This window comes from Panthera pardus, unplaced genomic scaffold, assembly GCF_024362965.1.
Source record: "Panthera pardus isolate Hobbes unplaced genomic scaffold, ASM2436296v1 HiC_scaffold_16, whole genome shotgun sequence".
Lineage (NCBI taxonomy): Eukaryota > Metazoa > Chordata > Mammalia > Carnivora > Felidae > Panthera > Panthera pardus.
In genome coordinates this window covers 64,927,128-64,942,302 of record NW_026526721.1, presented here as the reverse complement: position 1 = coordinate 64,942,302, position 15,175 = coordinate 64,927,128, and the positions used below count along the sequence as shown (strand labels likewise).

The 15,175-nt window shown below is 43.0% G+C and overlaps 2 protein-coding genes across 2 annotated transcripts in view; one reads left to right on the top strand and one right to left on the bottom strand.

Moving 5' to 3' along the window:
- TMEM39A (transmembrane protein 39A) overlaps positions 1-1,251 on the top strand; it is a 30,823-nt gene extending 29,572 nt beyond the window's left edge. Inside the window, exon 9 of the mRNA XM_019448455.2 lies at positions 772-1,251. Within this exon, the coding sequence (XP_019304000.1) occupies positions 772-1,005 (234 nt within the window). The 3' untranslated portion in view covers positions 1,006-1,251. The remainder of the gene's footprint in view (positions 1-771) is intronic.
- A 5,072-nt stretch (positions 1,252-6,323) lies between these two features.
- The window catches only part of ARHGAP31 (Rho GTPase activating protein 31), a 114,495-nt gene continuing 105,643 nt past the window's right edge, over positions 6,324-15,175 (bottom strand). Inside the window, exon 12 of the mRNA XM_019448454.2 lies at positions 6,324-13,885. Coding sequence (XP_019303999.1) covers positions 11,456-13,885 — 2,430 coding nt within the window. The 3' untranslated portion in view covers positions 6,324-11,455. The remainder of the gene's footprint in view (positions 13,886-15,175) is intronic.

Here is a 15,175-nt window from a genome sequence, read left to right as displayed (position 1 = left end):
AATAAATAAATAAATAAATAAATAATTTGGTAGAAGTGAATACAGCAGCCCTGTTTTTAGCCAAACTCTAATTCTGACTGAATTTTCCTTCTTTCCTCATCGTCCTGTATGTGCACCCTATTTCTCAATATCCAGAAAAAAAAAATCCAGCAGAAATTTATGATGTAGAGGATTTGAGTCATTGATGATGGTGGGTACACAGTTTAAGGGAAAATTAAGAAATTATTGTATTGATATTTCAGCTTGTAAGACCTCCCCTCTCCCCAGACTTGTCTAGCGTAGGTGTTTATGTCTCAGACCAGCCCACAACTAACAATCATTTTTACATTTTTAAATGGTTTACATTTTAAACGGTTGTAAACACCTATATAATATCTTCAATTTTTGCCTCTTGACTTGCAAAGTCTAAAATATTTCCCATTCGGTCCTTTATCCAGCCCCTGTCTTAGATAAATATACTTTGGATTATCTCAAATAGAATATATACCCAAGATACAATTTAAGAAAAATGTTTAGAGGCAGAGTTCTTTTGGGTATAATCCTTTTTCATGTCTCAGGGCATTGAAATAAAATTTATTTCATTATTCCTTGAGCAAAATGGGAAAGGTTTGGGTCTCTACAGCAAGAAATAGCCTGCTTGATGTTCAGTAAGCAGATCTATATATTATTGCACATAGGAACCTGTAAATATGAAATTATTTTAGGAGAAAATGTGAGAAGACTACAGTATTTTTCTGTGAAATAACATTTTGTTTTTTAATCTCTTTACAGTTCCTATTTCATCGTCCATTAAGGCTGTTAAATCTGCTTATCCTTATTGAGGGCAGTGTCGTCTTCTACCAGCTCTATTCCTTGCTGCGGTCAGAGAAGTGGAACCACACACTTTCCATGGCTCTCATCCTCTTCTGCAACTACTATGTTTTATTTAAGCTTCTCCGGGACAGAATAGTATTAGGCAGGGCATACTCCTACCCACTCAACAGTTATGAACTCAAGGCAAATTAAGCTGCCTCTCAACAATGAGGGAGAACTCAGATAAAAATATTTTCATACGTTCTATTTTTTTCTTGCGATTTTTATAAATATTTAAGATATTTTATATTTTGTATACTATTATGTTTTGAAAGGTGGGAAGGGTAAGGGATATTAAATGTATCCATAAACAAGGTGATGTGATCTTTCATGTGTTAGTACATTTGAATAATACACAGGACGAGAGGTGTGCCTCTGCAGTAAAGAGATTGATTTGTTTGTGTGGCTCTGGAATAACTCATTCATTTATGAACACATCTCATATATCACTTAACACCATACCTTTGGTGTGTCTACGCTGCTTCCAGTCCTAATTATCTTTAGTCCTCGGTTGGCCCGACTGCTACAGAAAGGGAAGTCAGTGGAGTCGCCTGACAGCACCCAGTCTCTTTCTCTTTGGCTGGCTAACTGTATTGGAGTACATGGAATAAAGACTGGGTTATAGTCCTGGGTGGGGTTCTCTTTGTTGCCTACTGGGAGGAAGCATTTCTGAGATAGGAACTCAGCATTTTGTTCTGTTCAATGACATTTAAAAATACTTACAGATAAGCTACTATCCTGAAACTCAGGATTTTGTGGTCATTTTCCCTGTTCTTTCACTTCTTTTGCCTCTTAGATTTTCCTTTTATTATTAGCTATTTGTAATAATATTTTTTAAGACAGTCTTTAGAACGAAAGACCATATCATGAAGGAGATGGTGTATGGCTGGACCAGTGGGAGAAGATGAGTGTAAAGCCATGTGGGCTGGCATATAGGCAGACTGAAGATACCAAGTAACTGGAAGAATGGGCAAGTTCTCAGCTAAACAATCTTGGATGCAGTCTGGACAGCAGCCCACAGCATGTTTGGAGTTATAAGCAGAAGTGAAATAGAAGAAGTTACCTCTTTGTCCTCAGATAATTTGATCTATGCCTAAAATGTGTTTTTAATTTGAAATTCCAGAACCTCTATGTTTGTGAGCATTAACCTTTTTTGGTCCATGTCCATATTCTCAAGAGGTGATCTACTTAGTCAATTGATGTCACTAGTCATCTAAACTTCTGAGGCCTTGTCTTGAGAGCCTGAAATGTATTCTCATATGTTTTCTGTGCTTTGGCTTTTTTACACTGTGAAGTTTTTGGTGAAACACAATATGACCTATGAAGTAAAAAGACCAATCATGTAATTCATAAACTGGCTCTGAAAACAATTCTTGCAGAAGAGTTCCCAACAGGTTTTCAGCAAAGGCAGCATTATGAGGAGTACGTGTCTATATACAGCTATCCAAGGTGACTGCTAAGTTTAACCATTTTCCCCTTAAATATTTTGACATGTATACTTTTTGTTGTTTTTAAGATACATTATTTGGCAGTCTGAGTCCATTCAGCTATTCAACAAATACATATTGACCACCAGGCACAATATTAGGCACTGGGAAAATAACAGTGAAAAAGAAATGCAAAGTTCCTACCCTCATAGAACTTACAATATGGAGGTGCAGAATGTGCCGTAAATAAATTCATGTGTATTATCTCCTGGTAGTAATAAGTAAGTGTGGTAAAGAGAAAATAAATCAGGGCAAAGAAATAGTGCCAGGAGTGGCATTGCTAGAAGACGTCTTTGAGAAGATGATTTCTGAGCAAAGAGCAGAGCAAAGACGCAAGACTGAGCCATCTAAATAATTTGGGGAGCATTCAGTAATACCAAAGACAGTGGCCTGAGGTGGGAACAATTTTGGTATATTGGAAAAATAGCAGGTAACCACAGTGTATTGGCTGCTTTTGTAAAGTGGCTCAACCTAAATAAGGTGGTTCTTGGAGTGGAGGGAGGCCATCTCAATATTCTTTCCTTAGATAGGGTTTCTTTTGACCCATAAACATTTTGAAGAGATTACTTGACAGCTCAGAGCAAAATGGGTGGTCTTGGCACATCAAAATGGCTCCAACTTGATTCTATCAGCTCAGATAGATTAGATCTGATTAAAGAGAACAGACTGGCTCTCCTAAGCTGATCCCCTACACTCCTGCCTGCCCCTTCTGGTTTGACCTGTCTTGGCCATATCCTAAATGAGTCCTAAATCAGGAGGACCAGATGCCAGGCTGGCTAAACAAATGAGTGAATATAAGAAATAAAAATTAGTTTGGGCTAATGAAATTTCAAAGTGCACCCCCCCCCCCTTTGCAGATATGACAGCATCAGGGAGATAAAAGCCTCCAGTGCAACATGCTCCTACATATTTCAGCTGTCCTTTGTAGGTGCCACATTCAGATGTAGTTCCCTGTGTATCCCTTTACTTATGTGTCATGTGAAAGAAAGTACATCATCTTTGCTTGGTGATTAGGAGATGCATACTCAGTAAAGAATTGCCTTTTGGTGACTGTTTATATACTGGGAAATTAAGTGGAAAAAAATGGCATAGCAAAAGATCAGTTGGGTGAACTTTGGATACAGGAAAAGGAGAAAGATGCTTGGCCAGTTTGGGTGGTTTAAGGTGGGTAAGTAGAGGAAAGCAGTTCATAGGCATGAGCATGATGGGAATGTTCCTTAATATCCTATTTACTCTGATTCCGTGTTCTATTCCTTAAGCTTCTTTCCCCTCCCTATCAGTCATCACCACCAACCCTCCCCCATTTCTATTTACTGAGCAATTATTACATATCAGACACTGCTGGGTGCCAGAGATAGTGATGTTGAGCGTTCATTAATAGAAGACAGATAAGTAATTATAACACAAAGGTGTTCAGAAAGGTACAGAGATGATGCAGAAAAGAGATTTATCAACTTTGCTTGAAAGCTGCAGTGTCATGAAGACTTCACTGCAACAGTAACACATAAGGAGCATTTTAAAGGAGGACTGGGAGTTGACCACTTAGATGAGGGAAAGAAGGTTCATGTGGTACGAACAGGACATACAAAAATCCAAGGCATGGACTTGGGCTAGTTTAGTGGGTTTTTAAAAAAGTTTTTATTTATGTATTTTGAAAGAGAGAAAGCATGAGTCGGAGGGGCAGAGAGGGAGAGAGAGAGAGGGAGAGATCCCAAGCAGGCTCCGCACTGTCAGTACAGAGCCCAATGCGGGGCTCGAACTCACGAACCGTGAGATCATGACCCGAGCCAAAGTTGGAAGCTTAACCAACTGAGCCACCCAGCATGCCATGGACTTGGACTAGTTTTTAAATAACCAGTTCAATAATGCTAGCGAGATAGGCAAAGGATAGATTATAGAAAGACTTGAATTCGACATAGGTCACAGGTTCTCAAAGGTGTGATCCTTGGATACTACATCAGATCTAAGTCGGAATCAAGAGTGAAGCCCAAAAATGTGCCCCTTTCACAAGCACTTCAAGTAATTCTTAGAAGTCTAGGAACTGAAGGCAGCTAATGAAAGATTTTAAACTTAGGAGTTAGGACCCAGAGAGTTCTCAAAATGTAATCTCTGGGTCTGCAGCAGCAGCATCACCTAACTGTGAACTGCTTAGAAATGGAAATTTTTGAGCCCTACCCAAAACCTCCTAAGTCAGAAACTCTGGATAGAGCCCAGAAATCTGTTTTAACACACTCAAGGTGATTTTGATGAGATCCACCATCCTTAGACAACTTTGGCAGCGATATGTACAATCTGGAGAATGGACAGATGTCAATGAGACTTAAAGCAGGGAGATCAGTTAGCCAACCATTTAAAAAGTTCATGTAAGAGAAGGTGAGAGGGGGTGGGGTGAGGTGTCAAAGTTGTGTGGGTGATAGAAACAGTGGGGTGAAAGGGAAGGACAATTCTGGTGAATAAAAACATTTTAGAGCAGAGAGGAAGAGGAAGCTTTCAAGTGAACCAGACTAAGGAAATGGAGGTCTAAGAGACAAGGTGAACTAGTGTTTCAAGGAAGAAATGATCAACAGTATCAAATATGAGAGAAGAAGGAAGTCAAGAGACAGAATTGACTGTTGATGTGGTTATTGGATGATTGGTGACTTTAGCCAAGAAATTTTAATGGAGTGATGGGGGTGGAGGTCAGGTTGCAGTTGGTCCAGAGCAGTGAATTGGAATGAAGAAGTTGTGAATTAGAAGGTGTTCTTGGGAGCCCTTGGGAAGAGGAATAGCAATTCCTGTGAGCTAGAAGGAAGTTCGGGTACATACATATATGGCTGAGAAGGTGCTGGTGGGGGGCAGGGGTATTGAAGAAACATCTGACAGCATAAACTTGTGAAGTAAGGGGCAAATTGGGGGTGGGGGGTGGGGGGGTGGATCAACCTAGGAGGGGGCTTAGAATAGTGAAATATCTTTTGTGAGTTTCTGGAATGAGGGTACTGATGAGGTGGTAAATAAACCATAAATTTTCAAAGGCTCTCCTGCCACGGTTTTAAATTTTTCTCTGGTCTAATTCAACAATAAGTAAAAGAGTGGAGAAGATGGGTGGTAAGAGTCCTGGTCCTAGTTTGGAGGTTTGCAAAGCAGGTATGGCTGAAGTACTAGTGGTCAAGGGAGTTAGTAGTGCTGGTGGGAGTAGCTGAGATGCTATTCCTTGAGGTCTGGAAAGGCTAGGGAAGGAAGAATGAAGTCCGGTTGGGAGTACTGTCTCTCAGAGTAGGCGTAAGCCAGACGTTAGTAATCTTGAGCAAGTAGAAGGGATAAAGGAGCAAGGATAGGAGAAATTCTGAGAATGGAATATGAGAGTTTAGGATCACAGAGTTGTGGGTTGTGAAGCAGCATAATGTGAAACCCTGGAGGCAAATGGCCCAAACTAAAGAGAAGTAAAAGCTGTGAGCAACTGTGCCAAGAGTGTGGGGCGTGTTTTCCTCAGGAACACTGAAATCATCCAGAACAATGGTGGAAAGAGGGAGCTCGGTGCCAAAGACTGGGAGATCTGGGTGGGACATTGACTACATTGTAGCCACAAAGTATGATAAAAGTTAAAATAGCTGGATTCCATGAATTTTGGTAATAGATTTTTGTAGAAGATGGGCAGGAGCAATGGTGCAAAAGCAGAAGTGAGAAACTAGAGAACACCTAGTTTGTGTAACAAGGGAGAAATGTGTAGCCTTAACTGTTCAGGGACAGGAGTGTCCTCAGAGGAGAGTCAAGTTGTATTGAAATCCGGGAAGTGGAGGCAACATTGAGGGAAGATACCAGGGCTGTGATGAGAGAAGACTCCAGAGGCTGGAGGAAAGATTAAGAGTGAGGGCAACTGTGTGCTGCCATTTGGGGGGCAGTGAGCACGGATCCAGGAAAGAGAAACAGAGCAAGTGTGGATCTGGGAATAGGGAAGATGAAAAGGCATTTAGGGTAGTAATGAGGGATGACAGGAGCAGACCTGAGTAGTGTGAAGTTCTAAATATTTTTATTTAGAAGGCTAGTATTTTTGTCCCCTTGGCAGTGGTGTTTTCCATTGCCAGATTGTAAGCCTTGGTTGTGTGATTTTTTTTTTCTAAGGGCCTGTGATTTAGACCCATTGAGTGCCTTTCTCCCCCTTTTTTGTGATAGTATATGCCAGGATTTTGCTTCTTTCCCTCAGAGCACCATTAACATAATCATTCAAATGAAAGAGCAGTCCCCTCCAATTGACTGATTCAAGTAATAGAAAAATTGAGTTCACATCCGTGCAGATGGATTCACATAACTTGGTAAGCTGTGGACTTTTGAGAAGCAATAGCTTTTTTTCTTCTTAATTTTCATGACAATATCCATTGACTTATAATGGGTATCTTTGGTAACATGTATGATTACAACAGTAAGAGAGAGAAGTTGCAAATATTTGACAATATTAAGAGGTAAAATAACAAAAACAAGAAAAATTTACTCAAGCAAATCATCAGGACTCCAGCTGTGAAACCAAACCTTGAAGAAAGAAAACCAACATCGAACCAGAACAATGAGCCTGATGCATATAATCTACTTTTCCTATTACTGATTTTGATGAGCCCAGGTCTTTCTCTAGTTCACAGTGCCATCATAAGCATTATCCTTTATATCATTTATTAGAATACATTTTTAAAGCATAACATCTGTTTTAATTACACTTAAATGTCTCTATGGATAGGTTTAATATTTATACTTTTTTAATCAATAGAAAAAATTTGACTATATCTTTGGAAACACTTGTCGAGCTCAACAAACAGCTGAATCCATGTAGATTTCTAACAGATGCCTTTGAAAAAGTGCTTTATCTTGCAGAATTATAAGCCAAGAATTACTATGGCATTGTTATTGCAAAGCATTGTGATCCACCCAGTAAAACACACAGCTACCTACTTCGTGGGTTTCTTATATTTAGCTACATCCTCCTTCAACCTTACAGAGAAGTGATTTTGCATTGCTCATGAACCTCAAGGCTGCTAAATGATCTGCTGTGTGCCAGTTCGTCTGTGGTGGCCCCCAGTTTTATACTATCTAGACTGACACTGATCTCAGGCGATCACCCTTTTTCTATCTCCTATGTCTCTCCATGCTTGGAAGGTGATGACAAAGGAGGACACGTTCTTTGTCATTCCACATTTTGAGGTGACCTTCCTGTTGGAAGCGCCTAAAATCATACTCCTGACAACACTTAACCCCAAGATTAATTTTGTCATTAGATAGGACAAGCCGGTGGTAGAATGTGGTCCTGTCCCGAACCTCTCCCACTCCAATTCCAGACAAATGAATCTTATGCTCCCCACTGCCCCTGCAAGACCTGTGTAGATAAATAAACCACCCAATTTTAGTCAAATGTGATTATCATGCGCTGAACATTAGGCATGAAAGGAGCAGCTTATCTTGGACCTATGACTTCATCATCAACAGGAGTTAATATATTTTGTGGTGATGGAAGTCTCTAAAGCCCCCTCTCAGGAGCATGGCATGCTATTTATTACCTGGCTCATTAGCAGAGATCCAGCAGGACTTCACAACCAAACCAATTAAGACTACACACAACTTCAGAACTATTTGTTCTTGATTACCGCTCTCTCATTTTTTAAACAAAGCAAAATTCTCAACGCCTGTCTCCCTAGTACCTTCTGCTGGATTTGCAATTGTGTTTAATTTGATTAAAGTCAGTAGGTAACTCGAACACTATTAACAATCCTATTAAAAGATGCTAGTTGCTACATGTTTCCCTTTCAGCTGTCATTTGATAACTTAACGGTTCTAAATCTTGTGCCTATTTGTTTATGGACTATTTCATTTGCTACCATGCCTCTCCCCTTTTTCAGTAGACTCTTTAAGGATTTAAGTTCTAAGGCACCCAGTGCAATATTACTAAGCTCTTGATAAATACTGTTGAGGATGATGATGTTTATTACGTTTTTAAACTCCCCAGAATCCCTCATTTTGAGTCGGTCAATATTTTGAATTTTATGGCTTAGATTAAGCTGTCTTAATGGAGTTCTTGGTCAGGTCTCTTCACGTTCCATCTAAAGCAAAGAATAAAAACCAAATTTCCCTCTATCTGGTCCGTTTTGGCAAAAAAGAAAAGAAAAAAATAGCTGGCCTGAGAGGGCCATTTTGCCAATAAATACAGATTATCCTCTCAAGCAACTGCTAACACTGAAAGAAAATATTAGGAGATGCATGCATTTCATTTCAACATTTAAATCCAGCCACCCCCATTTTGAGGACTGGTAATTGATTTGAAGGAGCACTTTGCCAATTTGATTTTTCAGCCCTTTTCAGAGCACCCTGTAGATCCTCCTGAAAACACAAGCCCTTGTTCTGTCCCTCCCCTGGGTGGAAGTGGGCAATTTGATTTCCAGCCGGCCATTCTCAAGGGGGTCATTTTTCAGTCCCAAATGAATGACCAAATAGGTCATCTCAAGGCATTTGGGGGAACAATTTCAGGGGGGAAAATCTGAGTTCTCTGCCATGAAATGGAATTTCCTCAGTGCCAGGCTAGCCCTAGTCCCCAGGAAGTTTATGGATGCGTTTGTGACAGCTGACAGGCTGGGCTATAGTGAAGAAGAAGTCCACATTTCTGCAGTGGGACACTGATTGAGGTGAGTCAGCTTCCACAGCCTTCTGGATTGACTGGCTAGGGAAGCTGAGAATACAGAATATCTCCAGACAGTTGTCATTGTGTCTCATGGTGGCATCCACATATCCAAACTCCTGAAGATGATGCTACAGACAAAAGGTGTCAGAGTCTGTCATGGCATGCCATGTCAAGGAGCATGGCAGCCATTTAAGAAATGTGCCTAGGTGCCCCGAGCAGAACCCACTCATTAATATGTACTTAGTGGCTTCTGAGTCTATTCCCAAATAAAAATATATCCTCTAAGTGTTACAAACAAAAATTCAAAATAATCGTAAAACAGTTTAAATATTTCATTACTTGGCTCAGAGTTCTGATGGTGAGGCAAAGTCCAGTTCCCTTCCTCTCTCACATTGTAACTGGAACATGGTCTTTATCAAAGCATAGACACCATAGTGCACTGCGATTGGGATAAAGCCTATCTGCCCACATTTTCTGATAAGGCAGGAATGTACTTTTCAACTCTCCTGAACATGGCCTTTCTCATCTGTCACCACTATATTTCTTCACCTTGCTTGCCAAGGAGGAAAAATGCTATACCCTAGGACTTTGTTTTTTTAATGGGTTGACATCTCCTCAGCTGTTGGTCCAGTGTCTTGCTCACCTAATGAGAATGCAAGACCCCGAAACGCCTATTAACTGCTCCCCTCCTCACTCACCTCAGCGCCCTCTGAAACTAGAACTCATCAGCTAGCCTGCCAGTTACCCCACCACAGACACTGGCTTAAAAGGTATAGGACAAGATTTTAAAACTGTAAGGTTTATCAGGGAAGAAGGGAGAGGGGAATATGTATCTGTTGCAGGGCATCAGCTTCCAATTTCTCACTGGAGGAGGTAACTTTAATTCAGCCCCTACCTACCCCAGCAGCAGCGTGGGTTGTGAGGCCTGCCCAGAGGTACTGGCTAGCTCCTAGGGAAAGTTCTGCAATGACTGAGCTTGTGGACAGAGTTCAGCCAGACTTGACCCTGAGAAGACATGGATAGGGCTAGAAACAGGTCTATTTTAATTCGTTTCTCAAATAAGATCATTGTCTTAGGTTTGAAACTGCTGATACTCTAATGGCTTTTGCCTTGAGAAGGGCTCCTGTGAAGCCCTTTTTTGGGGGAAGCACCAAAAATCTGCCAGCAGGTTATATTAGTTCTCCTTCCTCTCACCAATCGAAAAGGAAAGAACCATTGGAAGTTCTAAAAAACTGAAATAAGATCAGATTGGTTTATTGCTTCTGCCTGCATATAGACAGAAGAAGGGCAAGTTGGAGTGCTGGGGTGGGTGATGGATGAGGGTGATTATGGAAAGGAGAAAGATACTCAAATATGCTCTGAGTAATGGAAGGAGAGGGAGAGGGGGAGGCACCCACTGGCTAAAATGAAATGCATATTCAGAAGGGCAGCTCTCACCAAGTGGTAGTGATGGTCACCCTGCCAGGGTTCCCCACTTATCCTCTCCTGTACTCCCAGCCTAGTGTGGGGGAGAGGGAAGCTGAGCTAGAGGTGTTTTCTCTAATGCCCAACCAATTTAAACACATTAAGTTTAGAGTATAGTTCTGCCCATGCATGAGGTTTTTCTCTATGATGATATCCTGTTCTTGGACTCTGATTCGGAAAGAAAACAGATCACTTCACTTCACTATTGCATACTCAAGTGAAGATTCAGCACATTTCATTGAGGTAACCCTCAGCTCAGCTCAGCCCCCACCTTGCCCAGCTACTGGATTTGTAAATCAGAGGTCAGGATAATGGTAGAGTCCCAAGTTAGCAAAAGCCACAGCCAGTAAGTTTTCTTAGATTTTTCCAGTCTCAGAATTTGCTCTTGTGTATAGATTCTGATTTTCAACGCTGATACATGGAGCCATCTTGGACAGGTCTGCAGAGATTCCAGGGAAATTCACCCAGTTGGATCTTTAAGTGTTAGTTTGCACTTCCAAATCTGCTTCCATTCTGGAGTGTACACTTTTACAAAGCTTATCAGAAAACTGGTCTAAAAGAACACATGCTTTAAAGAGCATTAAAGAGCATGATGTAAAAAGGAGGCCTTCAAACCTCAACAGCAACATTTTCCAACACAGGCAAAGGATTTCTCTTTCTTTCAAAAGACGTTATTTTAGCCAACTGTCAACGGTAACAGATAATGACAATGTGGGAGAAATGCAACTCACAAACAAACCGAAATCTCATTGGAGGCAAGAATTTCACCCTGTTCTGTTATCTGATCTTTTCCCACCTGCCGTTATGGATTTATCTGAATTTCATCTCTTGGTCCTTCCCTTGACCTCTTTTCTGGCAAACGAACTAATTAATAAATGGTCAAAAGCCTGAAGAAAGAGAAGAGGCCAAAATAAGCCCAAATTTGGATAACCTACGCCTGGAATAATGGCAAGTTGGCCCTGTAATAACTTCCAGATGATGAATCATGACATTTTTTTCAGACACCAGTGAACTGATGTCATTCTATTTGCCTCCCATTTCTTCCATCCAGAATCACTGATCTCCGCTGGGGCTGGTAAAAACAGCTGGTTGAGGTCTCTAGTCTTTGGCCATTCTTAGGGATGGTCATTTTATTCCTAAGTGTAACCCCTTCTGGTGTGACCCACGTGTTTTCTGCCAAATCCCCACAAAGAAGGCCAGGGGAAACTGTCTGGGTGGGACTTCTGATGGGGGACAGAAGAACCTTGGAATCTGTCACTGCGGATGAAGGGGGAGGGTGGTCCATAATGGGGAAAGGGGGACTGAATAAGATTAGGCTCTGAGGTCTTCCCGGTCTTGACCTGTGGAAAGGCTTAGAACCCCCTGATGGTCGCTCTATTTTTGAAGAAAGAAGGTTGTCTCCAGATGGCTCTGTCTCTGATGTGCGTTTTCTGCATTGCACTGTTGCATCCTGGGTGGAGAGCAGGTTAGCCAAGACTGGTTCTGGAGGAAGGGTGGGTCCCTCACACAAGTGGGATGTAGTGGTATCCATTGGCAAGGACGCAGTGGTTTCTGTATCTTGCTTTGATTTCTCTTCTTTTGGGCTTTCTGAGGAAGAGACAGAATCATCTTTGGCAGATTTCTGATTGGTCTCACCAGTTGAGCTGGGTTCCTCTTGGCCCCTTTCCAGAGGCTGAGCCCCACTGTCGCCTGAGCTCTGAGAGGGCAGGGGCTGTGGGATCTGTGTATACTGAATCTTGGGTGGGATGACTGGGACTGCCCTGGCCTGGCACATTTTGACCATGAAGGAGGTTCTCACAGCTGACACACTCACAGGAGCCGAGTTACGGCGGCCTGTCAGGGCCTGAGCAACAATGTCCAAGTCCTGAGGGTCCTGGGAGTAAATGCTCCATGGGTCTACTTTACAGTGAGATGATGACATCCATGTGACTTTCCTGTCTGCTGGATCAGAGAGCTGCATTCCAGGTGAACCAAATGAGGCCACGTTCTCAAACCGGAAGAGGTCAGTGATGGGAATGGCAGAGTCCAAATTGAGGGAAGAAGGCCTGTGTTTCCCTTTGGGGGGCCCACAGTCAGTGCCTCTCAGCTGTAACTTTGGGGGATGCTCTCCAGGCAAGGTACTGTCCTGCACACTAGGTGAACTCTCCTTGCTATTGTCTGGCCCAGGAACACTACCTTGCTCAATCTGAGGGTTGTTGTGCCCTTGGTGTGCCCCCAGTTCCTTTCCCTCTGCCAGGCTGACAGGGCTGATTTCTGCTGGTTCAGGCTGCAAACCACTTGGTCCCTTCTGGCTGGGAACAGCCTCTGTCCCTTTTGGGCCAGAGAACTCTCTGAAGGACCTTAGGGTTTTCTCATCCCGTTCAGTAATCTCTCTCCTGGATGCCAGGGATTGCAGAGGGTCGGAATTCCTCTCTGCCTCAAGGTTAGCACAGCTGCTGGAGGAGGGAGTCTCAAGAGTCCACTGGCTCTTGACAGAGGTGGTTTTGCTATCCAGAGAATGGCTCTGGCGAAGGCTGGGCCTGTGGGGAAGCCTCTTCTCCAACCGGTGGCCCTGGGCGCCCTGCACCTGGGCCTCTTGCACATCTTTCAGGGTGGGAGAGTGAAGGGGACTCGTTACCCACTGGGGCTCCTCCCAGGGTTCCACCATCTCCAGGCCATGCTGGGCAATGTCTGTCACAGTTTCGTCTTCATCACAGTCTGAGGGCTCCTGTACTGAATGGGCTACATCCCCCTCTCCTTGTGGGGAGATCTCAACCTCTCTTGTTGGGCTTCGAAGACCAGAGCCTTTTCCCTCAGGGGCAGCATTCTCTGAATTTTGATGTTCACTTTCCCCTAGAGAGACCTCCTCCCCCTGACAAAGTCTGGGGGTCCCAGGGCTGCCTTTGGACTTCAGCTGGTCTATATATGGATTTGTCTGCAAATTCCTAGACGAGTCTTCTCTCTCAGGGCTGCCCTTTGATAGCTGATCTCGAGGCGCCTCTTCCAGAGGAGTTGGAGGGGGCGCGGCAGGTGGGAGCAGAGGAGACAGATTCCCTGGGCCTCCCTGGTCCACCCTTGCTTGTGAAGAAGCCGCCTCAAATGGTGCGATTTCCAGAGGAGCCAGGCTGGTGGGATCTGGGCGCTGGCCCTTCTCTGGCTCAGATCGGTGGAGGCTGTTCATAGTCTCTGGCTTTTCTCTATTGGCTGCCGTGGAAGTCCCCTGTGTGCTCTGATTGGTTGGATCCCTAGTCCACTCCTCCACAGGGGTGGAGACGGCAGTTGGGCCACAGGACAAGCTCTCAGGAGGCTCTGGGGAAGCGAGAGGCCCTGGACTGGGCTCCAGGATTGGCTGAACTGGGCAGATCTTTGGAGCAGGTGGTGGCAGTGAGAGCTCCTCCTCAGATTCAATGATTTTCAGCTCCTGTTGAATCTCGGGCCAGATCAGGGTGTTGGCCACATCATCTTCATCCTGAAAAACACCAAGAAACGGATTATTTTAGAGCCAAGGACTCTCGGCACTGACAACTGCAACTGTTGCTCAGGGAGAGTAAAGGGATTGGCGAGGTGCCAGGCTGCACTATCCCAGCAAGTAAAGGACACTGCATTAATAACCATGGATGTTTACTCAGTGCTTATGATGTGCGGTAACACATTTTAACTGCATTTTCTTGTTTAATTGTCCCAACAACTCTAAGAGGTAAACACTACTATAACCACTCCCATTGTAGAGGTGAGGAGACCTATGTTCAAACAGATTAAACAATTTACCGAAATCACAGAGCAGCAGACTGGGACTAAAATCCAGCTGTGTCTACACCAGAACAGAAACACTTAATCCCTGTGCACTGTTGACTTATAAAACAAACCAACCCCTGGTCTCATTTAACCTCAGGTTTACCAGATGGCACACAAGAAACAGATTCTCCCAGCGGAATGTAAACGTTAAGTCTTGCCCTGACATCTGCTTTCCAAATAAATAAATACAGCTTTTATTTTATTACCAAAGAAATATGTATTTCACATGGAAAAAAATTTTTTAACACATATTAAAATAAAGGAGAATACAAAAACAGCAGAATCTTATATTCCTACTACCCACAGATAACCACTGTTGATCTGAAGAGTGCCTTCTCCTCCATCTTGTTTGCTGCCCTTGTCTCCCCTCAAGTCTAGTTTCTCTTTGTCTGACTCCTCCCTTGCCCTACACAAAGCCCCAAACTGTAGACAGGAAAGGGATGAAGGGAGGCCTGGTCGGGGCCTGGGAAACAAATTTCAGTGGCCTTCAGTTCTTCTCTCAAGGTCTAATTCTGTCCCAGGGAGAAGCAGTTCTAGAAGGCATATCCATCCTGTGGGGGTTCAGGCCTTTATGAGAAACCTGACCTCATGCCAACCTGACATCACTTCTCATCCGGCTCTGATCATGTGTTTCATGTTACAATTAATTTGATGCTTATCTTATCTTTCCCAATGAATGGACTATGAGCTCTTGGAGGTCAAGAATTGTGTCCATTCGTCTTTGATTCTTCAAGGCCAGAGCCTGGTATACTGTGAGTAGTTGCTCAATAAGAGGTTTTCTTTTGAGTTATTTCTATTTGAGTTATTTCCTTCAGAGAATTCTCCAGAAATAGGATTACTTGGTCAAAAGGCAGGGATATTTTTAGGATCTGATTCTACTGTATTGCATTCATTTGTATCTATTTCTATTTCACCTTCAGGGCAGGGGCAGCCTTTTACTCATCTCTTTACTCTCCTCAGCACC